Below are 23,946 nucleotides of genomic sequence, written 5' to 3' on the forward strand. Positions count from 1 at the left end.
GCTTTCTATTTTGATTTTTTATTCACACAAAAAATAGAAGATTTACTGTTATGCAGACTACTGCATTATTGTAAAAATGGTATAAATATCAGTGCACTAGTGAAAGAATATTAGACTCCCCAGTTGACATGTATTGGATGTGTGGTGTGATTTGCTTTCTCTTGAACATTGGTAAAAAATCGAACATTTCTGCTACTTTGAGCTCAATTTCAAGGTCGTTTTCATCGTGAAACTAATCAAAACCATCTCTATTTTTGTAATATGTTCTGTCAACTGAGACCAAGAAAATGAGAATACAACCATAAATACTATACAATAATACACCTCAGAGTCGGCGTTTTAGTCCAAAAATATGGTCGGAGTTTTTTTTTTTCTCATTGTGCACTGTATGCTGCAGGATTTCTTTTATACAGTGCACACTGACCACACAGACCCATTCTCTCACATGTGGGCCTACCAGCATTCTCCTGCTTGATTTGAAGCTGCTAAAGTTATTGAGTATACAGTAGGGCCTCACTTATATGGTATGGTTAGGTTCCAGGCTACCACTGTAAAGCGGAAATCGCCGTAAAGTGGAACACCCTTTTTTTTTTCCCTTTATAAATGCATACAAATACTAGATAACAAGTTTACACTAACATATATTAAGTTAGCAATAGAACTAGGCATCAAAAAACAATAAAAAAGTAAAATACACACATAGTGCACTCATTACCTACCTTAAAATATTTGTAGTCTTAATCTAGGGTGAGAGAATTAGTATTTATTGCAAGAAATCAAGTGTGCTATGTATGGTAGTCAGCTGGACTACCATACCAGGCCACCCCACCTACACATAATATTCTATTACATTTAAACATCCCAGAGCGATAAAATGCATATACAGTTCACTCATTACTTACTTTAAAATATTTGTAGTCTTAATCTAGGGTGAGAGAAGTAGTATTTATTGTAAGAAATCAAGTGTGGTATGTATGGTAGTCAGCCGGGCTACCATACCAGGCCATTCCACCCACACATACTATTCTGTGATATTTAAGCATCCCAGAGCGATAAAATGCATACACAGTTCACTCATTACTTACCTTAAGATATTTGTAGTCTTAATGTAGGGTCAGGGGTGAGTAAACGAGATAAAACGAATAAATGAGAGAGAGAGAGAGAGAGAGAGAGAGACAGAATGAGTACATGAGGGAGGACAGGCACAGAGTTATGTAAACAAACCAGGTGAACGCAAGTTTTGTAAACAAAGTGTACACTTCTGGTTTGTGTACAAGTTACATTGTGTACAAGTTGTCTCTACATTGATACTGTAGAATAAATAAAGAACACTTCCATTCTCACGTAACACCATTTTTAGAAGAAATGACGCTCTGAGTGAAGGCAATGGAAATAAGTCACTCTGACTTTTTTGGGCTATCCTAGGTTCTCTACACATATGCTGTTATGTATGATAATCTATGTAACTGTATTTGTGTATACCTGAATAAACTTACATACATACGAAAGGAATAATTTTCTAATTTTATACAGAGTATACTACTGACTCCAGCCATACAATAGAGCGGAAAAATAATGTAAGGGACCTGGGAGTAGTAATGTCTGAGGATCTCGCTTTCAAGGATCACAACAGTGCCACAATCGCACGTGCAAAGAAAATGATAGGATGGATAATGAGAACTTTCAAAACGAGAGATGCCAAGCCCATGATGATCCTTTTCAAATCACTTGTTCTCTCTAGGCTGGAATACTGCTGTACATTAACATCTCCATTCAAAGCAGGTGAAATCGCAGATCTAGAGAGTGTACAGAGATCCTTTACTGCACGTATAAGTTCTGTCAAGCACCTTAACTACTGGGAACGCTTGGAAGCACTTGACTTGTACTCGTTGGAACGCAGGAGGGAGAGATATATCATAATCTACACTTGGAAAATCTTGGAAGGAATGGTCCCAAATCTGCACACAGAAATCACTCCCTACGAAAGTAAAAGACTGGGCAGGCGATGCAAAATGCCCCCAATAAAAAGTAGGGGCGCCATTGGTACACTAAGAGAAAACACCATAAGTGTCCGGGGCCCAAAACTGTTCAACAGCCTCCCATCAAGCATTAAGGGAATTGCCAATAAACCCCTGGCTGCCTTCAAGAGAGAGCTGGACAGATACCTAAAGTCAGTGCCGGATCAGCCGGGCTGTGGCTCGTACGTTGGACTGCGTGCGGCCAGCAGTAACAGCCTAGTTGATCAGGCCCTGATCCATCGGGAGGCCTGGTCATGGACCGGGCCGCGGGGGCGTTGATCCCCGGAATAACCTCCAGGTAACCCCCAGTAACACATTTTCTCTGATGTTGGACTAGAGAAAATGTTATTCTTGCCGTCACTCATAAAAGTCTGGCTACCACATCTCATATTTATGTTTATTTATTCTATTGTGGGGTGTATTTATCATCTTTTTATGTTATGTATGGTATTTATTATATAATTTTGAAAAAAATATCATGGATGGATTAGTGAAAATGTGTACATGTATATGTATTAACGTAATATACATTTAATGAGACTCGGTGATTATTATTTATTTATTTATTTATTTATTTAGAAATTTTAGCATACAAACAGAGGTACAAAAAATACAGGTAAGAGCAGCATGCCAAAGCCACTTATATGCATAGCATTACGGGCTGGCTTAAAATTAACTTAAGATTAACTAAGCAATGATGAAATCAGTGATAAGACATTATTGTAAACAGATAACTATAAAATACAAATGAGTATTACAAAGACAGGTCCTATGGTTGCATGCATTGCTGTTCATTCAGTAGAATGGAGTATTCTGTTAGGTAGTGTATTTAAAAAAAAATAACAAAGTTAGGTTTAACATTTGTGTGATATAATTGTGATTAACATTTAGGATATACAATTTATATGGTTCAGTTATTCAGTATTTATTTGGTTTTGAGTGAGTAAGTGAACTTTGAGAAGAGACTTGAATTTATAAACAGGTAGTGTTTCTTTTATATTTACAGGTAATGAATTCCAGATTTTAGGGCCTTTTATGTGCATTGAGTTTTTGCATAGTGTGAGATGGACACGAGGAACATCAAAGAGTGATCTGTGCCTTGTATTATGGTCATGTGTTCTGTTGAGGTTGGCAAGGAGATGTTTGAGGGGAGGGTTAATATCAGAGTTAAATGTTCTATGTATGTAATAAGTGCAATAATAAGTATGGATGTTTTGTATGGTGAGTAGGTTGAGTGTTTTGAATATTGATGGAGTGTGCTGCCTGTAGTGAGAATTTGTTATCATTCTAACTGCAGCCTTTTGTTGGGTAATTAGTGGTCTGAGATGGTTAGTTGTTGTTGAGCCCCATGCACAAATTCCATAGGTGAGATAGGGGTAAATAAGAGAATGATAAAGGGCCAGGAGGGCTGACTGTGGAACATAGTACCGTATCTTCGATAGTATGCCTACAGTCTTGGAAATTTTCTTAGAAATTTGTTGTATATGTGTATGATGAAGTAAAGGGTGTGATAAAAGAGAAAAAGGTAGCTTACGAGAGGTTTTTACAAAGCAGAAGTGCTATAAGAAGAGCAGAGTATATGGAGAGTAAAAGAAAGGTGAAGAGAGTGGTGAGAGAGTGCAAAAGGAGAGCAGATGAAAGAGTGGGAGAGGCACTGTCAAGAAATTTTAATGAAAATAAGAAAAAATTTTGGAGTGAGTTAAACAAGTTAAGAAAGCCTAGGGAAAGTATGGATTTGTCAGTTAAAAACAGAGTAGGGGAGTTAGTAGATGGGGAGAGGGAGGTATTAGGTAGATGGCGAGAATATTTTGAGGAACTTTTAAATGTTAAGGAAGAAAGGGAGGCGGTAATTTCATGCACTGGCCAGGGAGGTATACCATCTTTTAGGAGTGAAGAAGACCAGACTGTAAGTGTGGTGGAGGTACGTGAGGCATTACGTAGAATGAAAGGGGGTAAAGCAGCTGGAACTGATGGGATCATGACAGAAATGTTAAAAGCAGGGGGGGATATAGTGTTGGAGTGGTTGGTACTTTTGTTTAATAAATGTTTGAAAGAGGGGAAGGTACCTAGGGATTGGCGGAGAGCATGTATAGTCCCTTTATATAAAGGGAAAGGGGACAAAAGAGATTGTAAAAATTATAGAGGAATAAGTTTACTGAGTATACCAGGAAAAGTATACGGTAGGGTTATAATTGAAAGAATTAGAGGTAAGACAGAATGTAGAATTGCGGACGAACAAGGAGGTTTCAGAGTGGGTAGGGGATGTGTAGATCAAGTGTTTACATTGAAGCATATATGTGAACAGTATTTAGATAAAGGTAGGGAAGTTTTTATTGCATTTATGGATTTAGAAAAGGCATATGATAGAGTGGATAGAGGAGCAATGTGGCAGATGTTGCAAGTATATGGAATAGGTGGTAAGTTAATAAATGCTGTAAAGAGCTTTTATGAGGATAGTGAGGCTCAGGTTAGGGTGTGTAGAAAAGAGGGAGAATACTTCCCGGTAAAAGTAGGTCTTAGACAGGGATGTGTAATGTCACCATGGTTGTTTAATATATTTATAGATGGGGTTGTAAAAGAAGTAAATGCTAGGGTGTTCGGGAGAGGGGTGGGATTAAATTATGGGGAATCAAATTCAAAATGGGAATTGACACAGTTACTTTTTGCTGATGATACTGTGCTTATGGGAGATTCTAAAGAAAAATTGCAAAGGTTAGTGGATGAGTTTGAGAATGTGTGTAAAGGTAGAAAGTTGAAAGTGAACATAGAAAAGAGTAAGGTGATGAGGGTATCAAATGATTTAGATAAAGAAAAATTGGATATCAAATTGGGGAGGAGGAGTATGGAAGAAGTGAATGTTTTCAGATACTTGGGAGTTGACGTGTCGGCGGATGGATTTATGAAGGATGAGGTTAATCATAGAATTGATGAGGGAAAAAAGGTGAGTGGTGCGTTGAGGTATATGTGGAGTCAAAAAACGTTATCTATGGAGGCAAAGAAGGGAATGTATGAAAGTATAGTAGTACCAACACTCTTATATGGATGTGAAGCTTGGGTGGTAAATGCAGCAGCGAGGAGACGGTTGGAGGCAGTGGAGATGTCCTGTCTAAGGGCAATGTGTGGTGTAAATATTATGCAGAAAATTCGGAGTGTGGAAATTAGGAGAAGGTGTGGAGTTAATAAAAGCATTAGTCAGAGGGCAGAAGAGGGGTTGTTGAGGTGGTTTGGTCATTTAGAGAGAATGGATCAAAGTAGAATGACATGGAAAGCATATAAATCTATAGGGGAAGGAAAGAGGGGTAGGGGTCGTCCTCGAAAGGGTTGGAAAGAGGGGGTAAAGGAGGTTTTGTGGGTGAGGGGCTTGGACTTCCAGCAAGCGTGCATGAGTGTGTTAGATAGGAGTGAATGGAGACGAATGATACTTGGGACCTGACGATCTGTTGGAGTGTGAGCAGGGTAATATTTAGTGAAGGGATTCAGGGAAACCGGTTATTTTCATATAGTCGGACTTGAGTCCTGGAAATGGGAAGTACAATGCCTGCACTTTAAAGGAGGGGTTTGGGATATTGGCAGTTTGGAGGGATATGTTGTGTATCTCTATACGTATATGCTTCTAAACTGTTATATTCTGAGCACCTCTGCAAAAGCAGTGATAATGTGTGAGTGTGGTGAAAGTGTTGAATGATGATGAAAGTATTTTCTTTTTGGGGATTTTCTTTCTTTTTTGGGTCACCCTGCCTCGGTGGGAGACGACCGACTTGTTGAAAAAAAAAAAAAAAAAGTGTATGAAAGTTGAGTCTATTATCGAGGTGGATTCCTAAGAATTTTCCCTCTGTTAGCTTTGTGATAGGTGATCCGTTTATCGTTATGTTAACCCTTTCAGGGTCCGTCCCGTAGATCTACGGCTTTACGGTGAGTGTCCAAACCGTAGATCTACGCCATGAGCTCAGCTCACTCTGATAAACTGTGAGTGGTACATTTGGGCCTAGATATGAGAGAATACATCTATGTGGTATGTGTGCACCACATAAAACAGATCCTGCAGCACACTGTGTATAATGAGAGAAAAAAAACTGAGACCGTGATTTTCGATTAAAACAGCGACTTTGCAGTGTTTTTTCGTATGTTTTTTATAGTTGTATTTGTGATTTCTTAGTCTCATTTGATAGAATGGAAGACATATCATAGAAATAGAGATAATTTTGATTGGTGTTAGCACTGGAAATGGCTTCAAACTGAGCTCAAAGTGGCGGAAATGTTAAATTTTTGCCGATGTTCAAGAGTAAACAAACGACCTCACACGTCTTATACATGCCAGCTGGTGGGTCTAATATACACTCACAAATGTGGTGATGATATTTATACAATTATTACAATATTGCATAACAGTGAATCTTCTATTTTTTGGTGTGAATAAAAATTCATTATTTGAATAAAAATTCAAAATGGAATTTATTTGTAAAGCCTCAAAACATAACTAATGAACAGAGGAAATGTTAGTTTAGTGCCAGGAATACCTACATTGTTTATTCTGGACCCTATTTTGAAATTGGAATATTTTGAACTTTGTGTTAAATTGGCCAAATTAACAATTTCCGATCACTTTATTTTATAGTTGAAACAGTTGACTTGGCGATTTCTTGTGCTCAATCGATAGAATAGAAGTAATACTAGTGAAATAGCTAAGAATTTGGTTGATTGGAATAATGTAATTGGCCTAAAATGGGAGTCAAAGTCGGCAAAATCGCCGATTCGTAAATATCGCTGACACATCAAAATTCGCGAGAGCATAATTTCGTCGATTTTCCACCAAATTTCGTACTTTTTGTTTTATTACCTTCACAAAAAGATTCTCTACGATTTCATAAGAAAAAATAACAAATTTTTTTTTTGAAAATTCTTGGACACTGGTGCATGACTCCAGATTTGGGCCTTGGACCCTGAAAGGGTTAAGAGGTACATCTGTAGCTCTGCTTCCAAACTGAATGAAGTAGGTTTTGTCAATGTTTAGTGTAAGTTTGTTAGTCCTCATCCAGGTAGATATTTTCTGTAATTCGGTGTTTACAGTATTGGCTAGCGTGACTGGGCTCGGGTGAGAGAAGACGTATGTGGTGTCATCTGCAAAAAGTGTGGGTTTGAGTAATTGCGAAGCATTTGGTAGGTCATTTATTTATAGGAGAAAGAGAAGAGGGCCAAGGACACTTCCCTGTGGGACACCAACTGTAATTGGTTATTATCATTTCTAATGTGGCGTCACTTGTGCAAATCGTCTGGCTACCACATCTCATATTTATGTTTATTTATTCTACTGTGAGGTGTATTTATCATCTTTATATGTTATGCATCGTGTTTATTGTACAATTTTGAAAAAATGTCATAGATGGATTAATGAAAATATGTATATTAACATAATATACGACATTTAATGAGGCTTGGTGATTATTATCATTACTAATATGACATAAGACACTTACTGATTTTAATGTGTACCTGCATGCCAGCACAGTATGTAAGTTTATTTAGGTACAGGTATACATAAGTATAATTATCAGAGTATATATGTAGGTAGTAGGTTGGTAAACAGCAACCGCCCAGGGAGGTACTACCGTCCTGCCAAGTGAGTGTACAACGAAAGCCTGTAATTGTTTTACATGATGGTAGGATTGCTGGTGTCTTTTGTCTGTCTCATAAACATGCAAGATTTCAGGTATGTCTTGCTACTTCTACTTGCATTTAGGTCACACTACACATACATGTACAAGCATATATATACACACACACCCCTCTGGGTTTTCTTCTATTTTCTTTCTAGTTCTTGTTCTTGTTTATTTCCTCTTACCTCCATGGGGAAGTGGAACAGAATTCTTCCTCCGTAAGCCATGCGTGTTGTAAGAGACGACTAAAATGCCGGGAGCAAGGGGCTAGTAACCCCTTTGGGAGTTGACGTGTCAACGGATGGATTTGTGAAGGATGAGGTTAATCATAGAATTGATGAAGGAAAAAAGGTGAGTGGTGCATTGAGGTATATGTGGAGGCAAAAAATGTTATCTATGGAGGCAAAGAAGGGAATGTACGAAAGTATAGTAGTACCAGCACTCTTACATGGGTGTGAAGCTTGGGTTATAAATGCTGCAGCGAGGAGGAGGCTGGAGGCAGTGGAGATGTCCTGTCTAAGGGCAATGTGTGGTGTAAATATTATGCAGAAAATTCAGAGTGTGGAAATTTGGAGAAGGTGTGGAGTTAATAAAAGTATTAGTCAGAGGGCTGAAGAGGGTTTGCTGAGGTGGGTTAGTCATTTAGAGAGAATGGATCAAAGCAGAATGACATTGAGAGCATATAAATCTGTACTGGAAGGAAGGCAGGGCAAGAGTCATCCTTGAAAAGGTTGGAGGGAGGGGGTAAAGGAGGTTTTGTGGGCAAGGGGCTTGGACTTCCAGCAAGCGTGCATGAGCGGGTTAGATAGGAGTGAATGGAGATGAATGGTATTTGGGACCTGAGGAGCTGTTGGAGTGTGAGCAGGGTAATATTTAGTAAAGGGATTCAGGGAAACCGGTTATTTTATATAGCCGAACTTGTGTCCTGGAAATGAGAAGTACAATGCCTGCACTCTAAAGGAGGAGTTTGGGATATTGGCAGTTTGGGGGTATATTGTGTATTTTTATACGTATATATTTCTAAACTGTTGTATTCTGTTCACCTCTGCAAAAGCAATGATTATGAGTGAGTGAGGTGAAAGTGTTGAATGATGATGAAAGTATTTTCTTTTTGGGGATTTTCTTTCTTTTTGGGCCACCCTGCCTCGGCGGGAGACGGTCGACTTGCTAAAAAAATATATATATATATATATATACAGTATATATATATGTATATATATATATATATATATATATATATATATATATATATATATATATATAAATTATAGGGGGATAAGTCTGTTGAGTGTACCTGGTAAAGTGTATGGTAGAGTTATAATTGAAAGAATTAAGAGTAAGACGGAGAATAGGATAGCAGATGAACAAGGAGGCTTTAGGAAAGGTAGGGGGTGTGTGGACCAGGTGTTTACAGTGAAACATATAAGTGAACAGTATTTAGATAAGGCTAAAGAGGTCTTTGTGGCATTTATGGATTTGGAAAAGGCGTATGACAGGGTGGATAGGGGGGCAATGTGGCAGATGTTGCAAGTGTATGGTGTAGGAGGTAGGTTACTGAAAGCAGTGAAGAGTTTTTACGAGGATAGTGAGGCTCAAGTTAGAGTATGTAGGAAAGAGGGAAATTTTTTCCCAGTAAAAGTAGGCCTTAGACAAGGATGTGTGATGTCACCGTGGTTGTTTAATATATTTATAGATGGGGTTGTAAGAGAAGTAAATGCGAGGGTCTTGGCAAGAGGCGTGGAGTTAAAAGATAAAGAATCACACACAAAGTGGGAGTTGTCACAGCTGCTCTTTGCTGATGACACTGTGCTCTTGGGAGATTCTGAAGAGAAGTTGCAGAGATTGGTGGATGAATTTGGTAGGGTGTGCAAAAGAAGAAAATTAAAGGTGAATACAGGAAAGAGTAAGGTTATGAGGATAACAAAAAGATTAGGTGATGAAAGATTGAATATCAGATTGGAGGGAGAGAGTATGGAGGAGGTGAACGTATTCAGATATTTGGGAGTGGACGTGTCAGCGGATGGGTCTATGAAAGATGAGGTGAATCATAGAATTGATGAGGGAAAAAGAGTGAGTGGTGCACTTAGGAGTCTGTGGAGACAAAGAACTTTGTCCTTGGAGGCAAAGAGGGGAATGTATGAGAGTATAGTTTTACCAACGCTCTTATATGGGTGTGAAGCGTGGGTGATGAATGTTGCAGCGAGGAGAAGGCTGGAGGCAGTGGAGATGTCATGTCTGAGGGCAATGTGTGGTGTGAATATAATGCAGAGAATTCGTAGTTTGGAAGTTAGGAGGAGGTGCGGGATTACCAAAACTGTTGTCCAGAGGGCTGAGGAAGGGTTGTTGAGGTGGTTCGGACATGTAGAGAGAATGGAGCGAAACAGAATGACTTCAAGAGTGTATCAGTCTGTAGTGGAAGGAAGGCGGGGTAGGGGTCGGCCTAGGAAGGGTTGGAGGGAGGGGGTAAAGGAGGTTTTGTGTGCGAGGGGCTTGGACTTCCAGCAGGCATGCGTGAGCGTGTTTGATAGGAGTGAATGGAGACAAATGGTTTTTAATACTTGACGTGCTGTTGGAGTGTGAGCAAAGTAACATTTATGAAGGGATTCAGGGAAACCGGCAGGCCGGACTTGAGTCCTGGAGATGGGAAGTACAGTGCCTGCACTCTGAAGGAGGGGTGTTAATGTTGCAGTTTAAAACCTGTAGTGTAAAGCACCCTTCTGACAAGACAGTGATGGAGTGAATGATGGTGAAAGTTTTTCTTTTTCGGGCCACCCTGCCTTGGTGGGAATCGGCCGGTGTGATAATAAAAAAATAAAAAAAAAATATATATATATATATATATATTTATAAAATTATTTATATTTTTTTTTTTTTTTTTTTTTTTTTTTTCAACAAGTCGGCCGTCTGCCACCGAGGCAGGGTGACCCAAAAAAGAAAGAAAATCCCCAAAAAGAAAATACTTTCATCATCATTCAACACTTTCACCACACTCGCACATTATCACTGTTTTTGCAGAGGTGCTCAGAATACAACAGTCTAGAAGCATACACATATAAAGATACACAACATATCCCTCCAAACTGCCAATATTCCAAACCCCTCCTTTAAAGTGCAGGCATTGTACTTCCCATTTCCAGGACTCAAGTCCGACTATATGAAAATAACCGGTTTCCCTGAATCCCTTCACTAAATATTACCCTGCTCACACTCCAACAGATCGTCAGGTCCCAAGTACCATTCGTCTCCATTCACTCCTATCTAACACGCTCACGCACGCTTGCTGGAAATCCAAGCCCCTTACCCACAAAACCTCCTTTACCCCCTCTCTCCAACCCTTTCGAGGACGACCCCTACCCCGCCTTCCTTCCCCTATAGATTTATATGCTTTCCATGTCATTCTACTGTGATCCATTCTCTCTAAATGACCAAACCACCTCAACAACCCCTCTTCTGCCCTCTGACTAATACTTTTATTAACTCCACACCTTCTCCTAATTTCCACACTCCGAATTTTTTGCATAATATTTACACCACACATTGCCCTTAGACAGGACATCTCCGCTGCCTCCAACCGTCTCCTTGCTGCTGCATTTACCACCCAAGCTTCACACCCATATAAGAGTGTTGGTACTACTATACTTTCATACATTCCCTTCTTTGCCTCCATAGATAACGTTTTTTGACTCCACATATACCTCAACGCACCACTCACCTTTTTTCCCTCATCAATTCTATGATTAACCTCATCCTTCATAAATCCATCCGCCGACACGTCAACTCCCAAGTATCTGAAAACATTCACTTCTTCCATACTCCTCCTCCCCAATTTGATATCCAATTTTTCTTTATCTAAATCATTTGACACCCTCATCACCTTACTCTTTTCTATGTTCACTTTCAACTTTCTACCTTTACACACATTCCCAAACTCATCCACTAACCTTTGCAATTTTTCTTTAGAATCTCCCATAAGCACAGTATCATCAGCAAAAAGTAACTGTGTCAATTCCCATTTTGAATTTGATTCCCCATAATTTAATCCCACCCCTCTCCCAAACACCCTAGCATTTACTTCCTTTACAACCCCATCTATAAATATATTAAACAACCATGGTGACATTACACATCCCTGTCTAAGACCTACTTTTACCGGGAAGTAGTCTCCCTCTCTTCTACACACCCTAACCTGAGCCTCACTATCCTCATAAAAACTCTTTACAGCATTTAATAACTTACCACCTATTCCATATACTTGCAACATCTGCCACATTGCTCCTCTATCCACTCTATCATATGCCTTTTCTAAATCCATAAATGCAATAAAAACCTCCCTATCTTTATCTAAATACTGTTCACATATATGCTTCAATGTAAACACCTGATCTACACATCCCCTACCCACTCTAAAACCTCCTTGCTCATCCGCAATCCTACATTCTGTCTTACCTCTAATTCTTTCAATTATAACCCTACCGTACACTTTTCCTGGTATACTCAGTAAGCTTATTCCTCTATAATTTTTACAGTCTCTTTTGTCCCCTTTCCCTTTATATAAAGGGACTATACATGCTCTCTGCCAATCCCTAGGTACCTTCCCCTCTTTCATACATTTATTAAACAAAAGTACCAACCACTCCAACACTATATCCCCCCCTGCTTTTAACATTTCTGTCATGATCCCATCAGTTCCAGCTGCTTTACCCCCTTTCATTTTACGTAATGCCTCACGTACCTCCCCCACACTTACATTCTGCTCTTCTTCACTCCTAAAAGATGGTATACCTCCCTGACCAGTGCATGAAATTACTGCCTCTGTTTCTTCCTTAACATTTAAAAGTTCCTCAAAATATTCTCGCCATCTACCCAATACCTCCATCTCCCCATCTACTAACTCCCCTACTCTGTTTTTAACTGACAAATCCATATTTTCCCTAGGCTTTCTTAACTTGTTTAACTCGCTCCAAAATTTTTTCTTATTTTCATTAAAATTTCTTGACAGTGCCTCTCCCACTCTATCATCTGCTCTCCTTTTGCACTCTCTCACCACTCTCTTTACCTTTCTTTTACTCTCCATATACTCTGCTCTTCTTATAACACTTCTGCTTTGTAAAAACCTCTCATAAGCTACCTTTTTCTCTTTTATCACACCCTTTACTTCATCATTCCACCAATCACTCCTCTTTCCTCCTGCCCCCACCCTCCTATAACCACAAACTTCTGCCCCACATTCTAATACTGCATTTTTAAAACTATTCCAACCCTCTTCAACCCCCCCACTACTCATCTTTGCACTAGCCCACCTTTCTGCCAATAGTCGCTTATATCTCACCCGAACTTCCTCCTCCCTTAGTTTATACACTTTCACCTCCCTCTTACTTGTTGTTGCCACCTTCCTCTTTTCCCATCTACCTCTTACTCTAACTGTAGCTACAACTAAATAATGATCCGATATATCAGTTGCCCCTCTATAAACATGTACATCCTGGAGCCTACCCATCAACCTTTTATCCACCAATACATAATCTAATAAACTACTTTCATTACGTGCTACATCATACCTTGTATATTTATTTATCCTCTTTTTCATAAAATATGTATTACTTATTACCAAATTTCTTTCTACACATAGCTCAATTAAAGGCTCCCCATTTACATTTACCCCTGGCACCCCAAATTTACCTACTACTCCCTCCATAACATTTTTACCCACTTTAGCATTAAAATCCCCAACCACCATTACTCTCACACTTGATTCAAAACTCCCAACGCATTCACTCAACATTTCCCAAAATCTCTCTCTCTCCTCTACACTTCTCTCTTCTCCAGGTGCATACACGCTTATTATAACCCACTTTTCACATCCAATCTTTATTTTGCTCCACATAATCCTTGAATTAATACATTTATAGTCCCTCTTTTCCTGCCATAGCTTATCCTTCAACATTATTGCTACTCCTTCTTTAGCTCTAACTCTATTTGAAACCCCTGACCTAATCCCATTTATTCCTCTCCACTGAAACTCTCCCACCCCCTTCAGCTTTGTTTCACTTAAAGCCAGGACATCCAGCTTTTTCTCATTCATAACATCCACAATCATCTCTTTCTTATCATCTGCACAACATCCACGCACATTCAGACTTCCCACTTTGACAATTTTCTTCTTTTTATTCTTTTTAGTAATCTTTACAGGAAAAGGGGTTACTAGCCCATTGTTCCCGGCATTTTAGTTGACTTTTACAACACGCATGGCTTACGGAGGAAAGATTCTTATTCCACTTCCCCATGGATATAAAAGGAAAATTAATAAGACCAAGAACTATTAAGATAAAATCAAAGAAAACTCAGATGAGTGTGTATAAATAAATGTGTACATGTATGTGTAGTGTGACCTAAGTGTAAGTAGAAGTAGCAAGACATGCCTGTAATCTTGCATATTTATGAGACAGACAAAAGACATCAGCAATCCTACCATCATGTAAAACAATCACAGGCTTCGTTTTACACTCACTTGGTAGGACGGTAGTACCTCCCTGGGTGGTTGCTGTCTACCAACCTACTACCATTATATATATATGTATATATATATATATATATATATATATATATATATATATATATATATATATATATATATATATATATATATATATATATATATATATATATATATATATATATATATATATATATATATATATATATATATATATATATATATATATATATATATATATATATATATATATATATATATATATATATATATAAAATATGAAATAACTTTTAAAAACACTTGAAATTTTGGAGTTTCCAGACATAATGGAGAGACTTAGTGCTTACGGATCTCACGGAGAATGTAAACAAACCAGGTGGGGCGCGGTGACCATATTAGAAAGTCAGGTGGGGGGAGCCGTATAGAGAGTTTTGGTCATAATTTGAAATGACCGTATTAGCGGAACGCCCTAAAGCGAGGCCCTATTGTATATACGTCCTAAACACTGGCTCGCAAGACGTATATATATGGCCGAAATAGAGGGTTAAAGTAAAAAAGAAAAAAAGGAAAATAGAAAAACTATTAGTTTTATCAGGATTCTATATATAAATGTAATGGAGTATTTAAAAAGACTAGTTAAAGTACATAAATTAGTTAAAATCTGACATGAGTCTGAAACCAGACTGAAAATATCATTATAAACGAGGCATTATGTGAGGAAAATTACTCATTGTGGAGAGGAGAGAGAGTGCTTTCTTTTGAAGTATAAAAAGGTAATTCCTCTGATTTGACCATGCCTTTTTTTCTCCTAAGCTTTTTCTTTCTGGTTGTGCACTACAGTGTGCTGATAACCATTGTTAACCCTTTGACTGTCGCAACCCCCAATCCTGAGGTGTCTCCTGGTGTTGCAAAATTTAAAAAAAAAAAAATTTTCTTATGAAATGATAGAGAATCTTTTCCCGATTGTAATGACACCAAAAAAAAATGAAATTTGATGGAAAACTGATGGAATTATGCTCTCGCGAAGTTAGCGACCTCAGCGATATTTACAAATCGGCGCTATCGCTCACTTTGAGCCCTATTTTTGGCTAATTCCATTGTTCCAGTCGACCAAACGCATAACTATTTCTTTAGTACTCCATTTTTTCTATTGATTGAGTACAAGAAACTGCCCATTTACCGATTTCAACTACCCAATAATGTGGTCAGAAATTTGCAATTTGGCCAATTTCACGAAAATTAAAAAATATGACAACTTCAAAATAAGGTCCAGAATGAACAATGCAGACATTCCTGGCTCTAAAATAACGTTTTCTTTGTTCATCAGTCGTGTCTCCAGGCCCCTCTGATATTACTCTTGCTTTCTATTTTGAATTTTTATTCAAACAAACTGCAATACTGTAATAATTGTATAAATAACATCAACCCATTCATGACTGCATATTAGAATGGCTAGTTGGACATTTATTGGACAATGACATCATTTGTTTACTTTTGAACATTGCCAAAAATCAAACATTTTTCCTACTTTGAGCTCCATTTCCAGGTTCTTTTTATAGTAAAATCAATCAAAATCACCTCTACTTCTATAATATGTTTTCCATTCTATCAAATGAGACCAAGAAAATGAAAATACAACCATAAATACTATACGAAAATAGACCACAAAGTCGGCATTTTAATTAAAAAATGGTCGGAGTTTTTTTTTTTCTCATTGTGCACTGCGTGCTCCAGGATTTTTTTTATATGGTGCACACTGACCACACAGACCCATTCTCTCACATGTGGGCCTACAAGCTTTCTCCTGCTTGATTTGAAGCCGCTAGAATTTATGAGTATATATACGTCAAACACGGTACCTCGTAAGACGTATATATACGGCCGCGACAGTCAAAGGGTTAAATCAGTGGTAAACTAGGGCTTAATGGAGCATAACAGGCCTATGAGGTTGGAATAGGTACAACATATTTCAAAATGGGGTCATCCCATGGTCTCCATCACAGAAATGTGGGCTCTGTCATGGCTAAACCTGACTAGCAATACTCATCATTCTGTCTTTTAATAAATGCTTGCAGAGTATGCAATGTATGTTCTGTAACCCATATCCTATGCACCTAACAAATACAGAGGCATGAACATGGAGACTTATATTGCAGCCAGTGAACGAAGTGATAAGATGTAGCAGTTGAAGACATGGTTACATGTGGGCAGGACCCACTAGTGGAAGTAACTCATGCCCATAAGGTGGCAGGGATACAGAAAATATCTTCTAAAACTCCATTGCTAAATCTGCAGCCCACCCTATGGGTATGACCTACTTCTGCTGGTTGCCCATCATCCCTCACACATAACTGTTTTCATCTGCTATATCTCACTCCTCTTTCCATTTCTGCAATATAAGGTTATCTTCATGCCTCTCTATTAGATTTATTAAGTCTGCTGCGCAGGTGAATTTTTTTTTAAACATGTTGGCCGTTTCTCACCGAGGCAGGGTGACCCAGAAAGAAAGAAAGACCCAAAAAGAAAGAAAAAACTTTAATCATCATTCAACACTTTCACCATCACTCATACATAACCACTGTCTTTACAGAGGCACTCCAATACGACAGTTTAGATGTCCCTCCAAAACTGCCAATATCCCAAACCCCTTCTTTAAAGTGCAGGCATTGTACTTCCCATTTCCAGGACTTGAGTCCAGCTAACCGGTTTCCCTAAATCAAGTCACAAAATATTACCCTGCTCATACTCCTACAACTTGTCAGGTCCCGAAAACCATTCATCTCCATTCACTCCTGTCTAACACGCTCACGCACATTTGCTGGAAGTCCAAGCCCATCACCCACAAAACTGCCTTTACCCCCTGCCTCCAACCTTTTCAAGGATGACCCCTACCCTGCTTTTCCCTACAGATTTATACGCTCTCCAAGTCATTCTACTTTGTTCCATTCTATCTAAATGACCAAACCACCTTAACAACCCCTCTTCAGCCCTCTAACTAATACAGGTACCATCCGACTTACGACCAAGTTTGGTTTCGACCATTCGGTCGTAAGTCAGAATGGACGTAACTCGAACCTTACTACTGAATATCAACATCACACTTTTGTAATGATTTTATTTTGTTTTATTTTGGTATTTCATTTTTTACTTTACTTTTTATGCTGTCAGTATTGTATTTTATGCCCTAAGGTTTAGGATAAACACTGTGTACAACACAAACAGTTGTTTATTTCCCAGAAATCTGGCATAAAAAACACGGTGGTAAGTCGAGTGGTTGTATGTTGAGCAGGTCATAAGTCGGATGGTAGGTGTACTTTTTATAACTCCACACCTCCTAATTTCCACACCATGAATTCTGCATAATATTTACACCACACACTGCCCTTAGACAGGACATCTCCACTGGGTCCAGCCTCCTCCTTGCTGCAGCATTTACAGCCCATGCTTCACACCCATATAAGAGTGTTGGGACCACTCTTGTACATTCCCTTCTTTGCCTCGATAGATAATGTTTTTTTGTCTTCACAGATAGCTCAACGCACCACTCGCCTTTTATTATTCATCAATTCTATGGCTAACTTTCATAAACCCATCTGCTGACACGTCAACTCCCAAATATCTGAAAACATTCACTTCTTCCATTCTCACTCCCTCCAATGTGATATCCAAATTTTCTTAATCTAAATCATTTGATACCCTCATTGCTTTATTCTTATCTATGTTCACTTTCTACTTTCTACCTTTACACACCCTCCAAAACTCATCCAATAACCTTTGCAACTTCTCTTTAGAATCTCTCACAAGCACAATATCATCAGCAAAAAGTAACTGTCAACTCCCATTTTGTATTTAATTCCCCATAATTTAATCCCATCCCTCTCCCCAATATCCTAGGATTTACTTCTTTTACAACACCATCTATAAATAGTTTAAACAACCATGGTGACATTACACATCCCTGTCTTAGACCTACTTTCACTAGGAAGTAATATCCCTCTCTCCTACACACCCTAACCTGAGCCTCACTATCCTCATAAAAATGTTTTACAGCATTTAGTAACTTAGTACCTATTCCATACACATTGCTCTCCTATCCACTGTATCATATGCCTTTTCTAAATCCATAAATTCAATGAAATCTTCCCTACCTTTATCTAAATACTGTTCACATACAGTGGACCCTCGGGTAATGATATTAATCCGTTCCAGAGAGCTTACCTTTAACTGATTTTTTCGTTATCCAAATTAATTTTCTCCATAAGAAACAATGGAAATCTAATTAATCCGTTCCAGACACCCAAAAGTATTAAACAAAATTATTTTTTTACATGAAATATACATTTCCCTACACAGAAAACAATGACACATGCAGAATAAACAATACTGAAATGACACTTACCTTTATTGAGGACTTATTGATGAGTGATGAGATGGGAGGAGGGCAGATGGAGGAGTTTACAATTGTTTGGAAGGGGAATCCCCTTCCACAAAGACTTTAGGCAACAAGTCCTTTTCTGGGGTTACCTCCCTTCTTTGTTTTTTAATACCACTAGGACCAGCTCGAGAGTCACTGGACCCCTGTCACACCAAAAATCTGTCCAGAGAGCTCTGTTTCTGGCGTCTCTTTAAGATTTCCCTAAAATGGGACACAATATTGTCATTGTACATGTTGCCAATACAGCCTGCAAAAGTTGTCAGGGTAATATTTATCCATAATGCTTGCGCCTTTGTCCACATTGTACAAATGTCATTAATCTTTGACAAAGGCAACTTCCTCCATCTCTCTTCCTCCTCCTCTGAAGCTGTGGTCTATTGCTGTTGCACCTCAGGCTCTTGCAGCTCTGTAGTGGTTAGCTCTTCATCATTGTCCTCCACCAACTCTTCCACATCCTCACTACTAACCTCCAACCCCATGAATTTCCCCAATGCCACAATAAATTCCACAACTGGCATAGGCTCCTCAGGGTTAGCCCTAACCCTTCAAAATCTTTCTCTTGTACACATTCTGGCTACAATTTTCTCCAAGCAGAGTTCAAAGTCCTGCAAGTCCCTCCCTCCCAAGCCTTACCTATAAGGTTTATGCAACTGAGGATACTGAAGTGATCTTTCCAGAACTCTCTTAGGGTCAGTTCAGTGTCTGAGGTCACTTCAAAGCACTTGAAACACTGCTTTGGTGTAGAGTTTGTTGAAATTTGAAATGACTTGCTGGTCCATGGGCTGGAGGAGAGGAGTGGTGGTAGGAGGCAAGAACTTGACTTTTATGAAACTTAACTCCCCCACAATTCACTCTTCCAAGTCTGGAGGATGAGCAGGAGCATTGTCTAATACCAGGAGGCACTTGAGTTCCAATTTATTTTCCATGAGTTATTTTTTCACACTGGGGCCAAACACATCATAGAACCAATTGAGGAAAATGTCCCTAGTGACCCATGCCTTACTGTTTGCCCTCCACATCACACAATTTAGTCTTGATGACACTGTTTTTCTTGAATACACTGGGAGTTTCAGAGTGATACACGAATAGTTAGTTTAATATGTTTATTATGCACCCCATACCCATCCTGTGGGCGGTAGTCAAAAGATTACAGAGGTACATAATTGGTCCAGGGACTGGACTCCAAAGTTTTGATAGCTGAGCAAGTTACAAAGGTAATGAACTAGATCTGGTCATAATCATGACCAAGTTACAAAGGTAATGAGCTCCAGGTTGAGCTGGTCACACTCATGAATAATTGCAAAGGTAATGAATCATAAACACATTAATCATGAGAATTTACAAAGGTAATGAGCTCCAGGTAGAGCTGGTCACAATCATGACAAGTTTCAAAGGTAATGAATGATAAACACGTTATGACATGATTACAATCATAGACAAATTACAGAGTAATGAGCAGTTAACAAACATATTAGGGAATTCATCCATTGCCCCAACAACAGATGTTGCTAGGTGCCTGTCTCTCCTCGGCAGACAGCCATTGCAAACAGCAGCAAGTTGCCCCAGGATATGAGTAAAGGCTTCACTTTGCAATTCCCACTAGCATTACTACAAAACATGAGAGATAGCCTGTCTTTCATAGGCTTGTGTCCTGGGAGTGCATTTTCCTCCTGAGTAATGTAGGTCCTGTTTGGCATTTTCTTCCAAAATGGGCCTGTTTCGTCACAATTGAAAACTTGGGCTTTTAATTGTTCAACCTCTATGTACCCTTTAAAGTCCTGCACATATTTTTCAGCATCTTTTTTGTCAAAACTGGCAGCCTAACCATGCCTTATCACACTGTGTATGCCACTACAATTCTTAAATCTCTCAAACCAGCCTTTGCTGGCATTAAATTCATCAATATGAGCACTATTTGGAGGTATTTTCTTAATGAGATCTGCATGTAACTGCCTTGCCTTTTCACATATTGGCTGAGAAACACTATCTCTGATAATTGTTTCTTGTTGATCCACACCAACAACAGTCTCTCCACATCTTCGAGTATTTGTGATCTCTGTTTTGTAAACATACTTTCACCTTTCACAACAACAGCTGCCTTGATTGCCTTTTTGTTGGCCAAGGTAGTATTGATGGTTGAATGGGGTTTGTTATATAACTTGGCTAACTCAGAGACACGCACTCCACTTTCGTATTTTGCGATGATCTCTTTCTTCAATTCAGTAGTATTTCTCTCCCTCTTTACCATAGGGTTGGCACTAGAAGCTTTCTTTGGGCCCATGGTGGCTTATTTAGCAGTTACAAGCACTAAAACCAATGGAATAATACAAAATATATCGCATGTACACGTGGAATTGTCCTTACTGGCTTGGAAACAGTGGAACACTAGCTGTACATGGAGTGGCCGGGCCCGCTCAGGCCATGTGGACATGTTCGGGACGAATGTCCTTAACCGAGTTCTTTTTTGGTAACCAAGCCAATAGTATTTTGACGCAAAAACGTGTCGCTATCCAATTTTTCCGCTATCCGATGACATCATTACCCGAGGGTCCACTGTATGTGCTTCAATGTAATTACTGATCTACACATTCCCTACCCATTCTGAAGCCTTCTTGTTCATCTGCAGTCCTGCTCTCTGTCTTACCTCTAATTTTTTTCAATAATAACTACCATACACCTTACCTGGTATACTTGGTAAGCTTATTCCCCTATAATTTTTACAATCTCTTTTGTCCCCCTTCCCTTTGGGTGAATGACCTATACACACACTGCCAATCCCTAGGTACCTTCCCCTCTTTCATACAGGTGAAATGTCTTACATGTCTTAGTGCATAGTTCTGTTGATGGAATTTTGATTAGTAGTGTGTTGCCTATTTTAGTTATTTGGTAATGAGTTTACTATCAATATCAATATTTAGCATTAAGATTATAACATATAAAAAAATTAATAAAGTCCTGTAAGTTAAAAGTTAGCCCAAAGTGAAAGGTTAAACTCTTATCAATTTGAGTTTGTGGGGGTGAGTTTGTTACTAGTGGTCCAATAGACTAAAATATTAGGGGTGGCTTGCATAAAGCTGCCTCTGAATCAGTTTTTCTTGACTAAAACAGAAATTTTTAATTGCCATGAGCTTTGTAGTGTTTGTGTCACAAGGTAGGTTGGGATGCAATCTTGGTAATAACTAGAATGTAGAGTATTTCTTTTTAATTCTGCCTAACCATACTGCATTTTTCACTTAAATTCTTTGGAAATTGAGCTTTGGCATTTCATTAACATACTGAATAACAGTTTCTTATTCTCACAAGAAACACTACCCAGTGCTAGTAACCTTATATCACCATTGCTAATACTCTAATAAGCATGTGGCATGCATGTACTAACATAGCTTCTCTTCTCTTTCAGGATTTGTCTCTCTCAGGGACACCTCCCACTGGGGGCTTTGCTCAGCCCATGGCCACCCCCACTTCCCGCAGACGCCCCCTCAAACACGTATGATTCATGAAGGGAGGCTAAAATTTATGCATCCATGCTTATAAGTGATGTTCTGAAGAATGTCATTGCTCTGATAACTTAGAATAAACAAAATTTTTAGTCCCTCACATGGAGAAAGTGGCTTCTGGCCTTCTTCGTAATTATGATTGTGGACTTGTGGTGCTATAGATGCTCATCATTCAACTTCATTCTCAGGCACACTGAAGACTTCACTACTGCCTCTAAGTGGCATAAGGGAACAATGGAGACTTGGTTAGAGAACTCATGTACAAAAATGCCTACCCATTTGGACTGTTCTGCATTTGATGTTGAAACTGAAGATGCCAGCAATAAGTCGACTCCATACAGTGCTAAAGGATAATGTAATGCCAAATGTATCACAAATACAATACCTGTGCTATACCAAACAAATTGTCATTTTGTGTGAATGGACATTGCTAAATGTGAATGGTAGCCTTATAATTAGAAGAGAATCATTCTTAGTAATACCAGTATGTCATAAATTTAACAGTACATTATTATTTTTTACTTTATGAGAGTGAATAATAAATACAATTAGTACAAAACTTACTTAAACAAGGTAATCCATTCACAAATTATACAAATCACCATTATGATATTTCGTCCAGTGTATGGTCCATTGTGCTTGTTGTATGAAGACTTGGGTTGAAATTCATTCACTTTGTGAGTATATTAACTGTGCAAATGAGAATACTACCATTATTAATTTTTTTTAATAGCTAGAAAAACTATATGTCTTCAGAGTATTTGCATATTTCTGAAAAGTAAGTACCAGTACATTGCCAACTAATTGTAAGTGAAAGATGGACGACGACACTACTGTCCTTCTAGATCATTGAGGCACAAATTGATAATGGCTTGATTTAGACTAATATGTCTAGCTTTCATTTCCGGTATGTGGGTTTGTTCATTTTAGCCTTCATCATAAAAGATGTGAAAGAAATGGGCAATACTGTCTACAAAAGTTGTACTTTTTTTTATATATGTATATATACAATACTCTATCATACACATCAATATACATTTCTTTGATGTGTGCCTTATCTCGATTTTTTTTTTTTGTTAGCATTTATTAAATTTTTTGTTTTATTATATTTTCAACTAAAGTAACCCTCATTCTCTGTACAGTATTAATTTTTTTCTCAGTGCAAGTAAATGGTGCTGGCTGTAATTTATAAGATAATTTAATATGCAAAATCATTTAGCAGCTGTTATTAGCATTGCTTTTGCATCTGTATGTTATGGAAATGGTCTGCAGTCAAACACGTTTGAAAGGATTTTTTTTTGTCTTAGATCCCACCTTATACTTTGAGCTTAATTATGCAAAAAAAAAAAAAAAAAAAAACAGAAATTAGCAAGCCATTTGATACATTTAAGCGAGTCATCTTATTTTGAAAAGAATAATTGCCAGCACTATTAATAAAATCATGCATTGTTTCTAATGACTTGAGTATCATGGCTGTTATTTAACCAAATTTGCAACTAAGAAATTTAGGAAATATATTTGACTATGCTGATATTTTATCAATTCTTAGGGATGCTGCAAACTGATATTTTTTTCAGTACACGTAAAAAAAATAATAGTACAAGATAATACTGTAGGCTAACTGTCAATTCTCCAGTAGATATTTGATGTGGAATGGTTGACATACTCGACAGCTACCTTGTTATTCCAGTTTGTGGAAAGTATTATTATGCTCTAGCTCCCTCCCTTCAGATATATGAGAAATTACCAGTAAATCTCAAATTATTCTCATAAAACACTGTAAGTTCCTCAAAACAATTACTGATCAGTCACCCTTGTGGTTTGAAATAAATTTATACTACCAAAAAAA

The 23,946-nt window shown here is 38.2% G+C and overlaps 1 protein-coding gene across 5 annotated transcripts in view; it reads left to right on the plus strand.

The window, feature by feature from the left end:
* Positions 1–22,817, plus strand: part of pbl (epithelial cell transforming 2 pebble) — a 233,775-nt gene extending 210,958 nt beyond the window's left edge. For 4 of the 5 annotated variants that reach the window (XM_053780057.2, XM_053780055.2, XM_053780054.2 and 1 more), the window contains one exon: positions 22,001–22,817. In XM_053780057.2, the coding sequence (XP_053636032.1) occupies positions 22,001–22,093 (93 nt within the window). In that variant the 3' untranslated portion in view covers positions 22,094–22,817. The remainder of the gene's footprint in view (positions 1–22,000) is intronic. The other variant, XM_053780056.2, reaches the window with a different exon arrangement.
* The last annotated feature ends 1,129 nt before the right edge of the window (positions 22,818–23,946 follow it).

This window comes from Cherax quadricarinatus, chromosome 27, assembly GCF_038502225.1.
Source record: "Cherax quadricarinatus isolate ZL_2023a chromosome 27, ASM3850222v1, whole genome shotgun sequence".
Classification (NCBI taxonomy): domain Eukaryota; kingdom Metazoa; phylum Arthropoda; class Malacostraca; order Decapoda; family Parastacidae; genus Cherax; species Cherax quadricarinatus.